Source organism: Hemiscyllium ocellatum, chromosome 18, assembly GCF_020745735.1.
Source record: "Hemiscyllium ocellatum isolate sHemOce1 chromosome 18, sHemOce1.pat.X.cur, whole genome shotgun sequence".
NCBI classification, from domain to species: Eukaryota; Metazoa; Chordata; class Chondrichthyes; order Orectolobiformes; family Hemiscylliidae; genus Hemiscyllium; species Hemiscyllium ocellatum.
The window spans coordinates 31889744-31911869 of record NC_083418.1 but is presented as its reverse complement, the minus strand read 5'-3'; the positions used below and the strand labels follow the sequence as shown (position 1 = coordinate 31911869).

The 22126-nt window shown below is 41.7% G+C and overlaps 1 protein-coding gene across 2 annotated transcripts in view; it reads right to left on the bottom strand.

The window, feature by feature from the left end:
• Nucleotides 1-19746, bottom strand: part of LOC132824402 (inner centromere protein A-like) — a 40771-nt gene extending 21025 nt beyond the window's left edge. For both annotated transcript variants that reach the window (XM_060838829.1, XM_060838830.1), the window contains exons 1-6: nucleotides 19595-19746; nucleotides 12210-12380; nucleotides 11463-11618; nucleotides 9627-9722; nucleotides 7173-7918; nucleotides 4379-4415 (exon numbers count right to left, since the gene is read on the bottom strand). In XM_060838829.1, the coding sequence (XP_060694812.1) occupies nucleotides 4379-4415; nucleotides 7173-7918; nucleotides 9627-9722; nucleotides 11463-11611 (1028 nt within the window). In that variant the 5' untranslated portion in view covers nucleotides 11612-11618; nucleotides 12210-12380; nucleotides 19595-19746. The remainder of the gene's footprint in view (nucleotides 1-4378; nucleotides 4416-7172; nucleotides 7919-9626; nucleotides 9723-11462; nucleotides 11619-12209; nucleotides 12381-19594) is intronic.
• Nucleotides 19747-22126: the final 2380 nt, after the last annotated feature.

Sequence of the window (22126 nt, the reverse complement as noted above, 5' to 3'; positions counted from 1 at the left end):
CAATGTTAGCAGTCAAAGTCATAGATATACAGCACTGAAACAGACCCTTCATTCCAACTCTTCCATGCTGACCAGATAACCCAACCTAATTTAGCCCCACCTGCCAGCACCTGGTCCATACCCCTCCAAACCCTTCCTATTCATGTACCAATCCAGATGCCTTCTGAATATTCCACCACATCCTCTGGCAGCTCATTCAATAAATGTATCACCCTCTGCATGAAAAGGTTGCCCCTGAGGTCTTATCTTTCCCCCTCACCCTAAAACTATGTCCTCTCATTCTGGACTCTCCCACCCCAGGTAAGAGATTTTGTCTATTCATCCTATCCATGTCCCTCATGATTTTATAAACTTGTATAACATCACCCCTCAGCCTCCAACGGTCCAGGGAAAACTGCCCTAGCCTTTTCAACCTCTCCCTACAGCGCAAATCCTCCAACCCAAGCAGCATCCTTTTAAATCTTTTCTGAACCCTTTCAAGTTTCACAACATCTTTCGGAGAGGAAGGAGACCAGAATTGCATGCAATATTCCAACAGTGGCTTAACCAATGTCCTGTACAGCCTCAACATGACCTCCCAACTCCTGTACTCAATACTTTGATCAGTAAAAAGGAAACATCATACCAAATGCCTTCTTCACTATCCTATCTACCATCTTTCAGGGAGCTATGAACCTGCACTCCAAGGTCTCTGTTCAGCAACACTCCCTAGGACCTTACCATTAAATGTATAAGTCCTGCTAAGATTTGCTTTCCCAAAATGCAGCACCTCGCATTTATCTAGATTAAACTCCATCTGCCCCTTCTCAACCCATTGGCCCATCTGATCAAGATCCCATTGTAATCCGAGGTAATCTTCTTTGCTGTCCACTACACCTCTAACTTACTAACTATACCTTTTATGTCAATGATTTGATGTGAATAAATGGTGAAAAGTAGTGGACCCAGCACCAATCCTTGTGGCACTCGATTGGTGACAGGTCTGCAGTCTAAAATACAACCCTCCACCACCACCTACGTTTGAGCCAGTTCTATATCCAAATGGCTAGTTCTCCCTGTATTCCATGAGATCTAACCACGCTAACCAGTCTCCTATGGGGAACCTTACTGAATGCCTTACTGAAGTACATATAGATCACATCTACCACTCTGCCCTCAATCCTGTTACTTCCTCAAAAAAAAAAACTCCAAGCTTGAGGCATGATTTCCCATGCAAAGCCATTTGACTATCCCTAATCAGTCCTTGCCTTTCCAAAAACACGTACTTCCTGTCCCTCAAAATTCCCTCCAACTTGCCCACCACCAATACCAAGCTCACTGGTCTATATTTCCCTGGTTTGTCCTTACCACCTTTTTTAAAAACAGTGGCACCATGTTAGCCAATCTCCAGTCTTCCAGCACCTCACCTGCTTCTGAGGCCATAAATTTTAAGTGCAACAACAACTGACAGATTTTTAAAACAAAAAAAGTTATCACAAAACTGACTTAAGTACACTTATTGAGTACACTCAGATGTGCAGCATGGAAACACCCTTCGGTCCAACCCACCCAGATATCCCAACCCAATCTAGTCCCACCTGCCAGCACCCAGCCCATATCCCTCCAAACCCTTCCTATTCATATACCCACCCAAATGCCTTTTAAATGTTGCAATTGTACCAACCTCCACCACTTCCTCTGGCACCTCATTCCATACATGTACTACTCTGAGAAGGTTGCCCCTGTTTCATAATTCAATAATTGAAAACTGCATTGCTTACAAGTTATATATAAAAAATGTAAAGCCACTGTAGTCCTACTGGACCATAGAGCTGCGCTCTCAAATACTGGTGATGTTTTAACTCAAGGATTGTAAAACTTCAGACTGACAAATACAAAGCTCAGTGACAACCATGTGTACCATCCAAAAACTTGCAGTGCAGAAACTCAAAGTTCCTTATAAACACTCTCCAAACTCAATCTCTACCATCTAGAAGGTCAAGGGCAGCAGATCCAGAAAAACATCACTACCTTCAAAGTTTCCCTCGAAACAAACGGCTCAGATTTGATTTATGAAGCAGTCATTGCTTCACTGTCACCAAAAGAAAATCCTGGAACTCCTTTCCTGACAGCACTTCAACACTAGACTACAGCAGTTTAAGGGAGTTCACATCAAAGTCCTCAAAAGCAATAAAACACGAATTTTTAAAAAGCCTTTATTTCCAATAGCATCTAAAGTGAACACTTGCAATGCAAGACTTACAGTTCTGACAGTATGTAGCAAAAGACTTTAAACAACTACAAAGGATGGGAAGAGAGGACATTGTTTGGAGCCTACAGACCCATGCTGCAGGTTTATATGAATGGCTTTCACAGTGCCATAGCTAATATACACATGCTCAAATAGCCATAGGTACAATTCTCTAAGTGTTTCCAATCTTCGATTTAAAAATCTAGGAAAAGATTGATTAGATATTATCTCACTGGCCAGATGGTTGTGCACTTTTGCTTTTACAGCAAATTTAACTCTTCAGCTCCAACTACATTTTGCAGTTGGAATAGAAAATCAAGGGAAGAGAATGCTGCTGACATGTGTTCCTATACTGAAATCTATTCTATTCCATACATGTAATGTGATTTATATATGTGCTTATCAAACTTTGCCGTTCATAAATTGCAATTGGCCCCGGTATTAAAACATACAATTTATATTGTTCACAACTCTAGGACATCCCAAAGTACAGCAATCCACAACCAATGACCGGAAGTTTAACAATACTATTTAGTGCAGTAATACAGCAATGAAATTTGCACACAGCAGAGGTGCAAAAATAGTAATTTAACAACAATTGATAAACATTTGTTTTTGTGATGCTGGTGATAATAAATATTGACCAGAACTTAGGGAGATTTTCCTTGCTCTTTGAAATAGTGACGTGGAAACTTTTGTGGGCCCAAGTCCAAAGAGGTACTCCGTTTAGCAGCTCACTCAAAAGATAGCGCATCAAAAAGATAACAATGTAGCATTTCTATAATGATAACAATAATAAGTCAGCCTCAGTTGTGTTATGAAGCCTCTGGTGTGGTACATAAAACCAACTTAGAAGTGTGTTAGAACACTGAGCAAGATGCCATTTAGCCCTGCACTACATGTTTCAATTAATTAATAAGCCATTTCTAAAACAGAGCACACTATTCTGCCAAAGAATCTCATTGTTCATATCTTAGCAATTTAATATTTATGAGCAGTACAAACTAACATTTTCCAACTAACTAGTTTCCTGAACAGGCTACTTCACAGCTTAAAAAGGCAGTGTATAGTTATGCATAGATCAGGTGACATCTAAAATCAGGAAATATGTATGTGATAAATGCAAAGTATAACTGTTTTTGGACATTTCAAGGTGAAGTCTTACAGACAGCAGGGCTCAATGTTTCCAATTATATTGGTATCTAGAGGAATGTAGCTGTTTTCACTAACCAGAACACAAAACTCAATTTAAGGATTAAGCATTTTTAATCATTGTAGATCTCATACCTTGTGTCAGCAGATTGTAACTTTCAATAACTAACAACTAGTCTGGTTACTGGATCTTAGCTAGGAAAAATACAGGGCACATAAAAATTGGCCTCAGAAGATCCTGTTTTAAAAGAATTAACAGGAGTGGTCAAAAAGGTTTGAAAGGCACCTTATCCTAATTGAAATTGCAAAAACTCGTATCACCTATGCACCAGCTGTTTATAACAAAATTTGCTCATAGGAAGAGCAAATGTTTTAACAAGAAAATATACACAGACGGGGGAACAATGTGGATGATCTGACTTTGTGTTATAGCATACAGTGGGCTGCTCCACTCCACACCTCCCCATATCATTCCCATTTCCACTTTCATCGTTGAATTTAGAAGAAGCAAGAGAGAGAGAGAAAATAAGAGTTCCCATCATCACATACAAGTGAAAATAACAGCCATTACCTTCCTAGGTTAAATTTTGAATAGACCAAGGGGAGTGGAGGAAACAAAAAGCAAGCAGTGATGGAACCATTAAACCATTGCTTTAAGCACCCTTCCATTACACTCTGTCCTTGAGGGAAAGAAATCTGCCATCCTTACTTGGGCTGACTTAAGTGATTTGCGACCCACGGTCATATGGTTGACTATTAACCGCCCTCCGAAGTGGTTGAACAAGCCATTCACTAATACATCAGTTAGAGTTGGGCAACAAATGCTGGCCTTGCCAACAGCACCCATATCCCATAAATGTAGAACAGGTCCTTCAGATAGCCACAAAATTTAGAAACTTGGATATTTGTTCCGAAAAAGAAAAAGATTATTTGTGACCCATTTAATGACTTGCTGGTCAATATTCAGAATGAATATTGAAATAAATATTCTCTTACCGCATTCTCTCATCCATATTGTCATTATTGACGTGAGCTAAAAGCAAAAGACAGACAAGCAAATTAGAAGGTTTTAAAATGAAATAAAAAGCACCAAATAAAATCTTAAGTTGAAAAATACCTGATCAATTCTGGATTCTGACAGGTGTATTTAAGAGAATAAAGCCAGTTACAAAATTTGGCTAGATTTTCTAGCACAAGATACAGTACAGGATAGTAGTCAATGATCAAACAAAAATAGTAGATAACATCTGCACCTGAACAATCCATGCGCCACACTAAATAGTCTTTTTCCAACTTGTTCCATGATTTTGGGTGATCATTTAATTAACATAATGCAAGACATGAGTCATACAACACAGAAACAGAACCTACAGTCCAACCAGCCCGTGCCAAACATAATCCCAAACTAAATTAGTCCCACCTGCCTGCTCCTGGGCCATATCCCTCCAAACTTTTCCTATTCATGTACCTATCCAATTGTAATTGTGCCCACATCCACCACATCTTCAGGAAGTTCATTCCACGTGAGCCACCTAGTGAAACAATTACCCCTCATGTCTTTAAAATCGCCCTGCTCACCTTTAAATTGTACCACCTAAGTCTTGAAATCTCCCAATTTAGGGAAAAATAAGCTCCCATTTTATAAACCTATCAGCTCATCTTTCAACCTACGCTCCAGCGAAAAAGTCCCAGCTTCTCTCTCAAACCTTCCATACCCACCAACATCCTGGCAAACTTCTTCAGAACACGCTCCAGCTTGAGAATATTCTTCCTAAAACTGGATTGGACACAGCATTCTAGAGGTCTCATCAATACCCCAAACAACCTCAAATGGCTTCCCAACTCCCATAATCAAAAAAAAAGGACTAAGCAATGAAGGCAAGCATGTCAAATGCCTTTTTAACCATCCTGTCTATATGTGACACAGACTTCAAAAGAGGTTTTGCATTTTGGTACATTTATCCAGATTGAACACCGTCTGGTACTTTTCAGCCCATTGACCCTTTTAATAGACATCCCTTTGTAATCTTAGAAAACCTTCTTCACAGTCTACTATGCCACTAATTTGGTATCATTTGCAAATTTACTAACCATGCCTTCTATATTCTCATCCAAAAATTTAATAATAAAAAGAACCCAGAACTATCTGGGGACTGATCACAGTAAATTGCAACAAAAATGCTGTGGAGTTTCAGTTATCATAGCATACTAGGATTAGATCTGACATGACAATAGCATTTTGAAAGTTTCAGACAGATGGGATTGGGACAGATCAAGCTGCAGAGAAGATAGTAGTCATTATGACAAGTCTACGCAGTCAGAAACTCATGGCAAATTTAGCTGCCATGATTAGCATTGCAACAGCAGCTGCAGAGTGAGGATAGAATCTTGACAAGAATTATGCAGATGACTAAAGTTGATATTATCTTCTCCCTGAAACAAAGTAGGGGATGTTGTGATCCAACTAGGACAGCAGATAAAATTAAAGCAATACATGTTTGGATTTTCAATTAAAAAACAGGTGCAAAAGGTTAAACTACAAGGAGATTACATGATCGGGTAGCAGTCTTTGGAACTTCAGAGTCAAAATAGGTGATTTGACTTTTTCCTAAATCAACCACTTCAGAGATGTCTGGAGCAGATGGGACTTGAACCTAGGTTTCTTGGTTCAGGGCAGGGACACTACCACCAGTGATCGTACTGACATTAAAAAAGCAATTCAGAGAGGACATCTCAGTTAGAAGCCTAGAATGAGAGGATTATAATCTCAAGAATAAGGGATCAGTCATTTTGGACAGACGTTTCTTCAAAGTTGGGAAGCCCTGGAACTCTCCAGAGAGAGAATACTATAGATATTTCACAATTATATTCAAGTCAGAGAATCAATAACTTTGGGGCAATGAGGGAATAAAGGAAACAAAGGAAAGGGGAGTTAATGTTGAAGCATATTCATGTTGTTACTAAACTAGATGATAAAGTTCAACATGCTCCTATTTGGACTACGCTGTCCAGTTTGAACACCATCCACTTTCAAGCTATTCTGCTAGATTAAGACAACAATAGCTAACCTCCAGATCTCAGATGATTCCTGTCATTGCTTCTTAAGCCTAAACCTGGAAAGATGTGGTCAGGTGAATTGGCCATGCTAAATAGCCTGTAGTGTTAGGTGCATTAGTCAGGGGTAAATATAGGGTAGGGGACTGGGTCTGGCTAGGTTGCTCTTCGGAGAGTCAGTATGGACTTGTTGGGGTGGTGCAGTGGCTCAGTGGTTTGCACTGCTGCCTCAGCACCAGGGACCCAGGTTCAATTCTCACCTCGGGCAACTGTGTAGAGTTTGCACGTTCTCCCTGAATCTGCATGGGTTTCTTCTGGGTGGTTCGGTTTCCTCCCACAAACCAAAGATGTGCAGGTCAGGTGAATTGGCCATGCTAAATTGCCCAAATAGTGTTGGGTGCCTAGTCAGGGATAAATATTGGGGGCTGGGTGGGTTGCTCTTTGGAGAGTTAGTGTGGACTTGTTGGGCCAAAGGACCTGTTTCCACACAGTAGGGAAATCAAATCAAATTTATAATAAACAGGTTATACAACAGTGTTATACAAGCTATGAGATAGGCTTTTCTTCCTTGTCTCAACAGATCCTTATATTTGCAAATATAGCCAAAATATTTTGTGGTCTTAAGTTCAGTTTCATATGGTTCAAGTAGAAGAACTTAGTTAACTTTTTTTTTGCAGATAGACTAGGTACAATTTGTCACCACATTGTCATCTAAAACATGTACATTTATACTTACAGCTGGAAGCAGAGGATTCTCGAATATTCCTCCTCTTGGCCATGGATTTACGCAAGGATTTCCTCATCGATTCTTGTACCATGACAGTCCGTTGAATATTCAATGAATATTTATCCAATAAGCTATGACAGCTGGACCGGTGATTGGTGATGCTTTTCCGCATTGATCTACGAACAGCCTTATGGCTAGACTGGTTTTCATCTTCAGTGATGGAGTTCTCACTAACTGTTGACGACTTCATAGAATTATTTAATTCCTGATCAGCTAAACACTCATTCACATTATTTTCTTTAGCAGTTACTGCACCTGCTATTTTCATCTTAGTTGCTGCTCGATTTGGGCTCCTGGGGATCACTGAAGTAGCAGCAGATATGGTTTCCAAAACAGGTGCATTAGAAGGTGGTTGTCTTTCAAATTCCTTTTGCACATCTTCAGAAGAAGTCGACAGAGTTTTGGTTAAGTCAACAACTTCACCTTTTTGGTGAAACTCAACACTTTTACAGTCATTGGGTGACAGGACAACAAGTGGCACTCTACCATTAACTGGGACAACTGCAAGCTCATTTTTCTCAGTTTCAAGATTGGCAGTTGCTAATGCACGTGTCGTTGACCGTGTTAGACGTACAGGAGGTTCTGGCTCCTCAACTATCTTATTGTAGCCACTGTTATCTTCCTCAACAACCCTACTTCTGAGCTTTGCCCTTTGAGTTGAAGAGCGCCTCAAATTTCTTCTGCTTCGAGAAAGTCTGGAGAAATAAAATCCTTCAAATTAAAATCTCTACACAAATCAAATTAACCAGATCCAACACTCCTTCATATGAGCAACATTTTCTAAAGTTTACTTCACACGCAGTTAGGGACATTCCATCCTTCATTCACTGAAGCTTTCATAACACTGGTTCAGTTCCAAAAGAATTGGAGTTATTCAGTACTTTTGTCACATGATGGCACAAAAAGTAGTTTCATTAACTATTGTACAGTGAAATGTGAATACATTAAAGACAGAACCTTAGTACCAAACTTCAATGGAAGTCAAAGCAAAAATCAAAATAGCTGTCATGGTACTAGCCAAATGATCCATTAAGAACAATCCAAAAAAGTCATCATATAATGAAGCATGAAACATGCTATGCATTGGACTCTTGGGAAGAGAGTACTTTGAACTGCACAAGAACTCACCTCTCAATTCAGCATAAAATGGAAGTAGACTCATCTTCCTCATCCCATCCTTCTTTTTATCATTTGGACTTCCAAACTTTGAAACAGTGTAGTGGAACTACATTCTACAAAAGCAGCATACTACTTTTCCCCAAAACCTTATTAAATTCAATAACTTTGAGGTAAATAGAATACAAAGGAGAGCAACTCATTCACACTTGAATCGGAAATTTCTTTCAATTTTATACTTTCCTGCGCACACTTAATTTCAACCCAGACAGCCATCCAGCAGACTGCTCTGTACCAGCATCAGATTACCCACCAGTAGTTCACAGCCTGAAAAGGCAGACCTTTACATGCAAGAAATAGGAAGAGGAGTGGACCTGATGTGTAGAGTCTGCTTTGCTATGATCATGGTGGATATTCTGCCTTTACTTCATTTTTTTTGACTACACATATTCCTCGATTCTATTGGGCCAAAAGTCTATCTCAGTCTTGAATAGTCAATAATGGAGCATTTACAACCTTCTGGAGAGAGAGAGAGTGATCATCCAAACATTTACTATACTTTGCATGAAGAAATTTCTTACCTCAGTCAAAAATGCATATTTTTGGGCCAGTTTCTAATGTCATACATTGCCCAACCAATAGAAGCAAACTCTTTTTGCCCATACTAATGAGCTTTAATGCCTTAAGAAATCATATTTCATTCTAATGATAGCATGCACCGTTTACTTGGTCCATTGTACAATGGCCCTCACTACCACCCCCCCCCCCCCCCACATAACATCCCACTTATCACAATTCTTTTCTTGTCCATTAATCAAACCAATATCAACGCAAATACTATTGCTGCAAATCCATGAACCTTCTATTGCCTATGGCCTTGGGTTTGACACCATATTGAATTTCTTTTGGAATCCAAATGGCTTCTCTTCACCCATGTCTCTCATTACACCCTTAAACGCCCTAAATAAATTTGTCAAACTCAAGTTACCTTTTGCAAAACAATGCTAATGCAATGTCATACTCTAAGATTGCCTTACCAATAGATTCAAGAAATTCCCATATTAATGTCATAGTCAGTACCCTGTTGTGCCATTTTTTCTTACCCTATTTTTGAACAGGATTGTGTTTCCAAAGTTGACACTATTCTGAAATTCAGGAAATTTTGCAAACTTAAAAACCAGTATTTCTCTTGCTTCTAAAGAAAGCAATTTGACCACTGAATATGTTCAGGAGATTAATGCCTTCAAACTACATCTCAGTTTACTGGACACCACTGATAATGCTTACCTCTTCGTGGAATCCTGGGCCAGAGATGGTCGCCTCCTACGCCGCTTTCTTTCTGAAGGTGTTTTTGGCATCAGCTCAGGTTCGGCAGTAAAATTACTGAAAATATTTTCAATTCTCACATTAGCAGCTAAACTCAACTGGTGCTCAAGTTCTTATTTGTGTTTATATTCATTTGTGCAAGTGAATAAATGTGCACTGTATACTGGCAGTGTACATGGCCCTATTTCTTTGATGATAAAGACAGACTCAGGGCTTGAAGGGAATTGTAACACCTACACTCAACATTTTAGAATTTACTAGATGGATTTTAAGATCGGTGGAGAGAAAGATTCTATATTTTTGGTTGGCAACTTATAACCTGTTCATTTACTCGTTCTTGGGGGCCAAATGAACAATGCACAAAAACATCCATTTCTGGAGACACATTTTACATAGTAATACATCACAAGACATTTAAGTGATACTAATGAAAACAACATTTTTTAAAAAAAATTGCTAGGCCACAATGAGCAAGAACTTGATCTAGGATCTAGATTTCAAAAAAGGACATGTCAATAAGAGAGGAGAGAATTTCATATCTTGCAACAAAGGAAAATGGCAGTAATGTCACCAATGATTAAGCAATTTAAAAAAAAGACCAAAAATAACTATAGGCATCAAAAGACTTTAGGGCTGCAGCAGCTGCACTGAGTGGGGGGGGAAAGAGAGAAGCGAAAAGAGACAGTGATGAGATCTGAAGACAAGGATAAGAATTTTAAAAAGAACTTAGATATCATCTGACAGGAAGTCCATGATGGTTAGAAAGCACACATGATTGGCAAATGAGATTTGAAGAGTCTTAAAATATGGGCAGAATTGGAGGGCCCATGTCTATACTGGGTGCAAAATCAAATTATTCAGGAGACCAATAGAATACTCAGCTTTCTGGGGTAACAAAGATTTTAGATGAACTTGTCTAACATTAGAGAGCTGGAAAGTAGTGGTCTTTGTTGACAGTGTGGACAGAAAACTGTTTCAGGAGTCAAAGATAATAAATTGAAAATTGGAAGGGTTGTTGACTGCAAGACAAATATGGCTATTTTTCACAGAAACAAACAAACCAAAACAACCTTGCAGATTAATCTGAAGTTGTTGAAATCAAACTAGGCCAAAATGATGAAATGGCAAATCTAACTGGACATTGTCACGGAAGGATGCACCAATTGATTTTGACTTTCTGAATGAGGTATAGCTCCTATTTGTAATGAAAACTACTTAGAAGGATTTTGACCAGGGAACAGTGGTTCATGCACTAAAGCACGAAGTTTATGATTCACCAGGTAACCAATGATAGTGCAATTGGCTGCAACACCATTGGCAGCTTTTGTCTGAATTGTTTTTTGCTGCATCTTAAATATGATGGTAAAACATGTCTCAATTCAGCCTGTGTTTCCATCAGGAGACTTGAAAAAAAACTTAATAAAACAACACTTTTAATGATTTTTTGAAACAAGTGCCAATTGAAATTAACTTTTAAATTAATAATATAAAAATGTTCAATTATACTTGAAGTGACAACTGTATTCACCAATCCCAGCAAAACATCTCAAATAGCTTGCCTTTATTAAGCTACCTATTCATGAGGTTGGTTAAGGGATTTAGCCCTATAACAAGTTAAAAATTTCATTGAACTGAAAATCTAAAACTTGTATAACTCTGCAACTTTTGTCGAAAAACCAGCCTCTGGTAATCTACTCAATATTTTGTTTCGACAGCTACAAAACTGACAGTATATCAAAAGCAAAAAAGGTACAGTAGCCAAAATGGAGTTTGCAAAATTACAAAACTTTTTTTAACCTGATGAACATCTTTTTGGCTTCCTCTTGGATTTCTTTCAGCCATATGGTATTTTCTTTGAAATCTTCAATAACAATATGGAGTTTTTCACCAAACAATTTCAGCATGTTATCCGTGTCTGCCATTGTGATTGCTGTTCTAGAAGCCATGATGTCACTGAATGGCACAAAAAAAAGGATAAAATTTAAGCAAAGTAGACAGTGATTTAAGTTAACTAATGAAGTTTAAATTTGGACTATATATGCACATGAAATGCAAGAGTGCACAAAGGAGGAAGGAAGGAAGGACAGACCTGACCTGGCCTTCATGTTTCTCCAAACTCTCAACTATGTTCAGAGCAATAACTGAAAACCCACATCCCATAAACATGAACAAAATAAAAGCAAAATCAAATCATCCACAATCCATTACATATTAACCAATTTTCAATGTAGTTAACAAATCAGATGGGGAACAATTAGAGTAGAAGATAGAGTCAGCCTGGACTCTGACAAAACTCTAGCCCATTATAGATTTCAGGTCCATGAAAGACTCAAGCATCCTTTCAGAGAATGCTTCAATACAGTAATGGAAGCACACGGAGGAGATACTGTCTTCCTGATGACAATCAAAACACTGACCCATCTAACCATAAACGAAAGAACATTGTATGCTCACCCAGGGGAATTTTTAAAAAAGGACATCAGGCATGTAAACAAGGAGAGCAATCCAGTAGGAAAACAAATTAAATACACATTCATTTCATACCTTAAAAAAAGGTTCTGACCCAAGACTAAAGTTGTTTAATCAATGTCTTGGATCATCAGCAGTAGCAAATATCTCCGTTGTCTTGAGTACTCCACGTCCTGATGTGATTTTAATCTTATCTAGTCACTGAGCAGACTCTTGAGAGCACACAAGCTTCCTCCAGCTTCAAACCTGTTGTCATAAACAAAAACTATTAAACAGCAGCTTGAAATACAGCTTGCTTTGTTTTCTGCCTGCAGAAGATTCTTTTATAGGTGAGGTTTCATCTCCAATGTGAAAATTCCCATAAATGGTGCAAATCAAAATTGACAACAACTTATCACACCCAATTGGAGTGACTGGTTTCAGTCCTTTTTGATCAAAAGACTACTTATTTGTCAATACCAGCTCATGATGTAGCAATTTTATGTGCACACAAATCTGCACATTCATGTTGATACAGGAAGTTCATTGTTGCAAAAAAATGGGCCACATTCATGTAAGGATAGATATCTTCACAACAGGGGTCTGCTGCAGTTCCATGCCATCCACATACACCAACTATCTTGATATTGGGGGAAAAAAAAATCACTGATTCATTTACTTCCAAATAAACCTGTTGGACTATACCCTGGTGTTGCGTGATTTTTAACCTTGTCCATCCCAGTCCAACATTGGCACACCACATCATGTTTGATTAATGTTATTTTTAAGATCAGGTTAATTGCACATTGATTTTGTGAAATTTGGGTAACTTACAGTCACGCCAATGGTGTGGGTTTGCAAGCTATCAGAGACACTAGTTGATGCATTACATCCTTTGCAAGGTTTCAGTATAACACAATGCACCATTGGATTAGAGAGAATGTTATTCAAGCAGACCGTTTTGTTCAAGTTAAGGTTGTGTTTTCCGAGTCTTGGAGTTTAGATTAGATTAGACTAGACTTAGTGTGGAAGCAGGCCCTTCGGCCCAACAAGTCCACACCGACCCGAAGCGCAACCCACCCATACCCCTACATTTACCCCTTACCTAACACTACGGGCAATTTAGCTTGGCCAATTCACCTGGCCTGCACATCTTTCAACTGTGGGAGGAAACCTGATCACCCGTAGGAAATCCACGCAGACACGGGGAGAACGTGCAAACTCCACACAGTCAGTCGCCAGAGTCGGGAATTGAACCCGGGTCTCAGGCGCTGTGAGGCAACAGTGCTAACCACTGTGCCACCGTGCCGCAGATGAGTTGTGCTCATCTACACAAAGAATACTCCAACCTATTTGTGCTTTGCATGTGGCAAAAAGACTGAAGTCAATGGCTGCCAAGTAACACCACAAAACTTGTTCTTGCAACCACAGTACTATATTTTCAGTACTGACAACCTCCCTGCTCCTGCTAGACCTTCCCTGTATTTGAAAAGGCAGACTTGCTCAATGTCAAACATTGAAATTATAATAAAGCAAAGGGAACGCTCCTCTCAACCCTTTCTATGGTAACAACGGGATCTTGCTCAGGTGGGCCAAGGGGCTGAGGAGTGGCAAATGAAGTTTAATTCCAAAAAAATGCGAGGTGTGGCATTTTGGAAGAGCAAATCAGAGCAGGACTTGATGGTAAGGCCCTGGGGAGAGTTGCTGAACAGAGACCTTGGAGTACAGGTTCATAGCTCCTTGACAGTAGAGTTGCAGGTAGATAGGATAATGAAGGCAGCATTTGGTATGCTTTCCTTTATTGTCAGAGTATCGACTATGGAGTTAGGAGGAAATGTTGCAGCTTTACAGGAAATCGATTAGACCTCTGTTGGAATATTACATGCAATTCTGGCCTTCTTATCAGAAGGATGTTGTCAGTGTTGGAGGATTTGAGATGAGAGAGACAGAGGCCGAGAGGTTTATAAAATCATGAGGGGCACAGATAGGACAAATAGATGAGGTCTTTTCCCTGCAGTAGGGGAGTCCAGAACTAGGGAGCATAGATTTAGTTGGGAGGGGAGAAGAAGAGGGACGCAACATTTTCACAAAGAGATTGGTATGTGAATGGAATGAGCTGCCAGAGGAAATGGAGGAGGGCTGGTACAATTACCAATTTAAATTAACGTTTTTCTTTTTGCAGTCTGTTTTTTCCTCCCAAACTAGGAGCAGGAACCTAGAAGTCGTCAACAGAGGCTTCTGGGAAGGTAAGAAGTTTGAGTGGAGATGGAACCCGAGACACTCCACGTAGTGTCTCCATCCCTCCTCTAACCTTAAAAAAAAGGACTCAGTCGGCTGAATAGGTAAGCTACTTACTGTTCTTGTTTTGGAGACTAAGTGTAGAGTTATGGCAGTGCAGGCAGTGGAATGTTCCTCCTGCAGAATGTTTGAGATAGGGGTGACCACCGATGCTCCTGCCGACTTCAACTACAGGAAGTGCAGCCAGCTCCTCAGATCGCATTAGTGAACTGGAGCTAGAGTTGGATGAACTGAGGATTATTCGAGAGGCTAAGAGAGTGATAGATAGAAGCTACAGGGACATAGTTACGCCAGAGAACAGAGGTAGCTGAGTAACAGAGGTGGGAAGGGGAGGAAGCAGGCAGTGTAGGGATCCCCGGTGGTCGCTCCCCTCAACAATAAGTATACCGCTTTGGATACTGTTGGGGGGGGGGGAATGGCCTAGCAGGGGTAAGCTGCAGTGACCTTGTCTCTGACACGGGGGCCACCTCTGAGGCTGAGAAGGGAAAGGGGGAAAGAGGAGGAGAGCGCTAGTTATAGGAAACTCTATAGTTAGAGGGACAGACAGGCGGTTCTGTGGACATGGGTGAGACTCTCGGATGGTTTGTTGGCTCTCTGGTACCAGGGTCCGAAACATCGCGGACCGTGTCGTCAGAATCCTTAAGGGGGAGGGTGTGCAGCCAGAAGTCAAGGTGCAGATTGGCACCAATGACATAGGTAGGAAGAGGGGTGGGTAGGTCATTCAGGAGCTGGGAGTTAGGGTGGAAGCTAAAAGCTAGGACGGATAGAGTAGTCATCTCTGGGTTGTTGCCGATGCCACGTGACAGTGCGGCAAAAGTGCAGTTGAACACGTGGCTGCAAGGATGGTGTAGAGGGACGGCTTCAGGTATTTGGACAATTGGACTGCATTCTGGGAGGTAGGTTTGCTAGCACTCTTCGTTGGGGGGTGGGGCGGGGGGGGGGAAAACAAGGATGTCCAAGAACATAGGGAAGCTGTGAAGAAGGTAGCACTGACAGGGAATACTTGCGGACACAGATGGGCTCAAGTGTGTATACTTCAACGCAAGGAGTATCAGAAATAAGGTGGGTGAACTTAAGGCTTGGATCGGTACTTGGGACTACGATGTTGTTGGCATCATGGAAACACGGATAGAAGAGGGACAGGAATGGTTGTTGGAGATTCCTGGTTACAGATGTTTCAGTAAGATTAGGGTGGTTGGTAAAAAAGGAGGGGGTGGGTGGCGTTGCTAATTAGAAATGGTATAACGGCTGCAGGAAGGTAGTTCAAGGGGGATCTGCCTTTGGAGGTAGTATGGGCTGAAATAGGAAAGGAACCTTGTTGGGTGCTTACTATAGGCCCCAAAATAGCAGCAGAGATGTGGAGAAACAGATTTTGGAAAGATGCAGATGCCACAGGGCAGTAGTCATGGGTGATTTCAACTTCCCAAATATTGATTGGAAGCTCTTTAGATCAAGTAGATTGGACAGGGTGGAGTTTGTGCAGGGTGTCCAGGAAGCTTTTCTAACTCAGTATGTAGATTGTCTGAACAGAGAGGAGGCCATATTGGATTTGGTACTTGGTAACGAACCAAGACAAGTGATGGGCTTGTTAGTGGGTGAGCATTTTGGTGATGGTGACCACAATTCTGTGACTTTCATCTTGGTTATGGAGAGAGATAAGTGCGTGCAACAGGGCAGGTTTTACAATTTGGGTGGGGGGTGGAGGGGGGAGGAGAGAAGGGTAAATACGATGCTGCAACACAGGATCTGAGGAGCATAAATTGGGAGCATAGGCTGTCAGGGAAGGATGTCATTGAAATGTGGAACTTTTTCAAGGAACAGATACGACGTGTCCTTGATATGTATGTATCTGATGGTCGCGTGAGGGAACCTTGGTTGACAAGGGAGATTGAATGTCTAGTAAAGAGGAACAAGGAGGCTTACATAAGGTTGAGGAAACAAGGTTCAGACAGAGCGTTGGAGGGATACAGGATAGCCAGGAGGGAGCTGAAGAAAGGGATTAGGAGAGCTAAGAGAGGGCATGAAAAATCTTTGGCGAGTAGGATCAAGGATAACCCCAAGGCCTTTTCATGCATATGTGAGAAACATGAGAATGATGAGAATGAGGGCAGGTCCGATCAAGGACAGTAGTGGGAGACTGTATGGAGTCGGAAGAGATAGGAGAGGTATTGAATGTGTATTTTTCTTCAGTGTTTACAAATGAGAGGGACCATATTGTTGAAGAGGAGAGTATAAAATGGACTGGTAAGCTAGAGGAGATACTTGTTAGGAAGGAAGATGTTGGGCATTTTGAAAAACTCGAGGATAGACAAGTCCCCCGGGCCTGACGGGATCTATCCTAGGATTATGTGGAAACAAGAGAGGAAATTGCACAACCGTTGGTAATAATCTTTTCGTCATCACTGTCAATGTTTGGGGGGGGGTTGCCAGGGACTGGAGAGTGGCGAATATTGTGCCCTGTTCAAAAAAGGGAATAGGGATAACCCCGGGAATTACTGGCCAGTTAGTCTTACTTCGGTGGTAGGCAAAGTAATGGAAAGGGTACTGAGGGATAGGATTTATGAGTATCTGGAAAGACACTGCTTCATTAGGGACAGCCAGCACTAATTTGAGAGGGGTAGGTCTTGCCTTACAAGTCTTATTGAATTCTTTGAGGAGGTGACCAAGCGTGTGGATGAGGGTAGAGCAGTGGATGTAGTGTATATGGATTTTAGTAAGGCATTTGATAAGGTTCCCCATCATAGGCTTATGCAGAAAGTCAGGAGGCATGGGATAGTGGGAAGTTTGGCCAGTTGGATAGAGAACTAGCTAACCAGTCGAAGTCAGAGTGGTGGTAGATGGTAAACATTCAGCCTGGACCCCAGTTACAAGTGGAGTTCCACAGGGATCAGTTCTGGGTCCTCTGCTGTTTGTAATTTTTTTAATGACCTGGAAGAGGGAGTCGAAGGGTGGGTCAGTAAATTTGCAGACGATACGAAAATTGATGGAGTTGTGGGTAGTGAGGAGGGCTGTTGTCGGCTGCAAAGGGACTTCGATATGATGCAGAGCTGGGCGGAGGAGTGGCAGATGGACTTCAACCCAGGCAAGTGAGAGATTGTCCATTTTGGAAGGACAAATAAGAACGCGGAATACAGGGTTAACGGTAGGGTTCTTAGTAAGGTGGAGGAGCAGAGGGATCTTGGGGTCTATGTTCATAGTTCTTTGAAAGTTACCACTCAGGTGGATAGAGCTTGTAAGTGGGCCTATGGTGTATTAGCATTCATTAGCAGAGGGATTGAATTCAAGAGTCATGAGGTGATGTTGCAGCTTTACAGGAACTTGGTACAGCCACATTTGGAGTATTGTGCACAGTTCTGGTTGCCTCATTTTAGGAAGGATGTGGAAGCTTTGGAGAGGGTGCAAAGGAAATTTACCAGGATGTTGCCTGGAATGGAGAATAGGTCATACGAGGATAGGTTGAGTGCTAGGCCTTTTCTCATTGGAACGACGAAGGATGAGGGATGACTTGATAGACATTTAGAAGATGATCAGGGGAATAGATGGAGTAGACAGAGACTTTTTCTCCAGGTACAACAGTGTGTTACAGGGGGACATAAATTTAAGGTGAAGGGTGGAAGGTATGGGGGGGGGGGGGGGGGGGGGTATGTCAGGGGTAGGTTCTTTATCCAGAGTGTGATGGGGGCATGGAATGCGCTTCCTGTGGGAGTGGCAGAGTCAGAATCATTGGTGACCTTCAAGCGACAATTGAATAGGTACATGGATAGGTGCTTAAATGAGGACAAATGTTCGGCACAACATCGTGGGCCGAAGGGCCTGTTCTGTGCTGTATTGTTCTATGTTCTATAGAGCAGGTAAAAAGGCATCTGAATGGGTATATGTTTAGAGGGATATGGGCCAAGTGCTGGCAAATTGGACTAGATTAGGATATCTGGTCAGCATGGAGAAGTTGAACTGAAGGATCTGTTTCTGTGCTGTACACCTCTAGGACTGTATAAATGGTCTGCCCCAAGTCGAAAAACAAACCTGTTAATTAATTTATTTTTAAAAGTTAAGCAAATCTCAAAAGAACACATTTTAAGAATCTCTCGTCTCAATTTCTAACTTTTTTAAAATTCTGGAGAACTACAGAAATAAATTTAACCAAAACCAGAAATTGCTGGAAAAGCTTAGCAGGTTTGTGGAAAGAAATCAGTTAATGTTCGGGGTCGAGTGCTTCCTCCTCCCCCCAAAGAACTCCAGTTCGATGTTCAGAGGACGGGACACTCGACCCTAACGTTAACGGATTTCTCTACAGATACTGTCAAATATGCTGAGTGTTTCCAGCAATTTCCGTTTTGGTTTCCATTGTCTAACATCCGCCGTTCTTTGTGATTAAAATTTTTACCTCAATTCACACCTTAACTGAAAACCTTCTCGGAGATACTTTATAGCGCACCTCTTCAGAAAGAATTCAGAAATAATTATTGCCGTGGATGACTATCTAAAGATACCCTCACACCCTGTGTAAATCCTATGCGCAGACACAGAATTCCTTGATCAAACTGAAGATATATCCCCATAGTTAAGGGTGGATGAAGCAGCTGCAAGATGCCTAGGCATATGCGAACCCAGCCTGAATAGAGAGGCACCACCATACATCTGAACACATCGAGCATCAAAAAGTGATCCCAAAAAGTGTTACACTTCACAACACACAATAGTGAGAACTCTCTGTAGACATAGCAAAACAAATACCCTTAAATATCTTCCAATGTACATGTTACGGAAGTTAAGTTTCCTGAAGCCAGTAGTATGTCAATAAATCCAATCTTACTACACCATTGTGGAGATCAAAACTCAAGTATAGATTCAGTTGAAAAAGGAGCAAGCCACCGCCAACCCTCATGGACCCTCCGCATCAGAAATTCAAGACCAGGCCTTTAGTAACGTACGGACAGATCCCAGAACCCGAGGCGGCCGTACTGCCGCACACACAGGGCAGGGCAGCCCTTCTTCCTGCTCACATCCCTGCGGGCCCTCCAGTGCTGGCGAATCCTCCATCCTTCCCTCAAACCCTTCTGGGAGCAAGTAAATTAGGAGGCGACAGCCCCTCACCTCCCGGGACCGAGCGGCCGTCTACATTCCCCTCCCTCACACCCCTCACCTCCCGGGACCGAGCGGCCGTCTACATTCCCCTTCCTCACCTCTCCACCTCGGAGCGAAACAACCGTCTGAATCCCCGTCCTCCCCGACTCGGGATCGACCGGTTGTGTCCCCGTCCGGAGACAGCCCTCTCCCCTGTAGTTGGCGCTTACCGGAGGATCGCTGACAAAGCCAACAACCAGCAGCGGCCGCGCGCCCGTTTAAACTTTTAAATTCAGCGACGGTTACAGAACGAGCCAATGTCGACAAAGCAACCCCCCGTGACGTACATCCGCAGGAACTGACGTAAAACGTATACAGGCCAACTTCAAAGTTAAATATCAGACAATATTAGGTTGCAGTCTAACAGGTTTATTGACAGTGTCATATAACTGAAATTTTATCTTGAAAAAGACCGGATTTAAAGTTAAGGTTACAGGTTTGGCTCTTTTCACCCCAGTCCAACACCGGCACCTACACATCAGGCCAACTTTAAACGAAGTTTTTAAAAAAATCACACAACACCAGGTGCGCTGCTTCTTCATCAGGTGGTTGTGGAGCAGCACCATAAGACGCAGAATTTATAGGAAATGGTTAGTGTCATGCAGTTGAAATATATTAAACAAACTTAGTATTTCATCTTTTAGAATGGTTTTACTAATTTTGGTTCGTTAATATGTAAATCCTAGACTTCCTTTAAAGTCACATTCTTAAGATAACTTCTGGTTTTCTAATGAAATGTGTCATGTCAGCTCAGACAATGCATAAAGGTGTACGGTTAAAGTGTGTCTGTGTCCCAATCTTGAGTCAGACTGGTTCTATTTCGAAAGTGGGATGTATAGAATCTTAGATGGATTGACTGTAGGTTATGTATTTTTGAGCAACATAAAATATAATTCTGAAAATACAGATTTGCCCCATAAAATTGTGTGTGTGTGTGTGTATGCACGTGCGTGCATGCAGGAGAACCAGAGTGAGTATGTGTATGTGAATGCGTGTGTTTGGGTGTGAGTGCATGTGAGAGAGTTTGTGTGTGTAAGCTTGGTAAAGTATGTGTGAGTGTGACAGGGTATAAGCCTGTGAGATGGTGAGTGTGGAGAATGTAAGTGTGTGCATATGAAAGCTTGTGTATGAGAGAGGGTCTGTGTGAGTAGGAATGTGTGTGTGTGAGGGACCGAATAGTGCAGTGGGGTCACCTGTAGTGTGACATAAACCCAAGATGCCAGTTGAGGCCATCCTCATGGGTACCAAACTTGTCTATCAGCCTCTACTTGGCAACTTTGCATTGTTGCTTGTCTCGAAGTCCGCCTTGGAAGATGGTCACCCGAAAGTCTGAGGCCGAATGTCCCAGACTGCTGAAGCATTTCCAGACTAAGAGAGAACACACTTGCCTGGTGATTGTTGTGCAGTGTCCATGCATCCATTGTCATAGTGTCTGCTCGGTCGCACAACAATCACCAGGTAAGTGTGTTCCCTCCCAGTTGGGGAACACTCCAGTGGTCCAGGCCATTCGGCCTCAAACCTTCGGGTGACCATCCTCCAAGGCAGACTTCAGGATAAGCAACCACACAAAGTAACCAAGCCTTCCCTCCCTCCATATTCACACACTAACACACACCCTGCACTCTCCACGCATGCACGAACCTTCTCATAGGCTTATACTCTATCTCACATACACATGCATTACCAAGCTTACACACACTCTCTCAGATGCACTCACGCACATGCGCACACTCTCTCTCTCCTGCACGCACAAACAAGTTTATGGGGTGAATCTGTATTTGCAGAATTATATTTTATTTTGCTCAAAAATGCATAACCTACAGTAAATCCATGTAAGATTCTGTAAATCCCACTTTAGAAATTGAACTAGTCTGACTCAAGATTGGGACACAGACACACTTTAACCGTACACCTTTATGCATTGTCTGAGCTGAGATGACACACTTTGTTAGAAAACCTGAAGTTATCTTGAAAATCTGACTTAAAAGGAATTCTGGGATTTACATATTAGCAAAACCATTCTAAAAGATGAAAGATTCAATCTAAGTCTGTTTAATATATTTCAGCCGCATGACACTGTAACCTCTTGCTATACATTCTGTGTCTTACGGTCCTGCTCCACAACCACCTGATGAAGAAGCAGAGCTTTGAAAGCTAGTGCTTCCAAATAAACCTGTTGGATGATGATTTTTAACTTTGTCCATCCCAGTCCAACACTGGCTCCTCCAAATCCTAACTTGAAATGACAACGTTTGTGACATAGTGATGTTAGGTTGAACCTTACCTCTCTTTTTTCAACTAAAGATTTCTGCCTAGAGTGGCTGCAGTTCATTTTCCGCATGTTTGCTCTCACCCTTCCCTTCTGGCCCAGAACCACACTGGGGTGCTTCGTGCTGTTTTTGGACCCAGCCACCAATCTGTGTATTTAACAGATCCAGCAAGAGGCCATCATGTTCTGCATACCCTTTCCAACATTCCAAAAGGATCATTGCCGCTGTGACTCCATGACTTACTCCTCAGTCACCCCAATCCGTCAGTATCTATTCCCTGAAAAGCCACAAGATGTATAGCACCTCTTTACATCCTTCTCT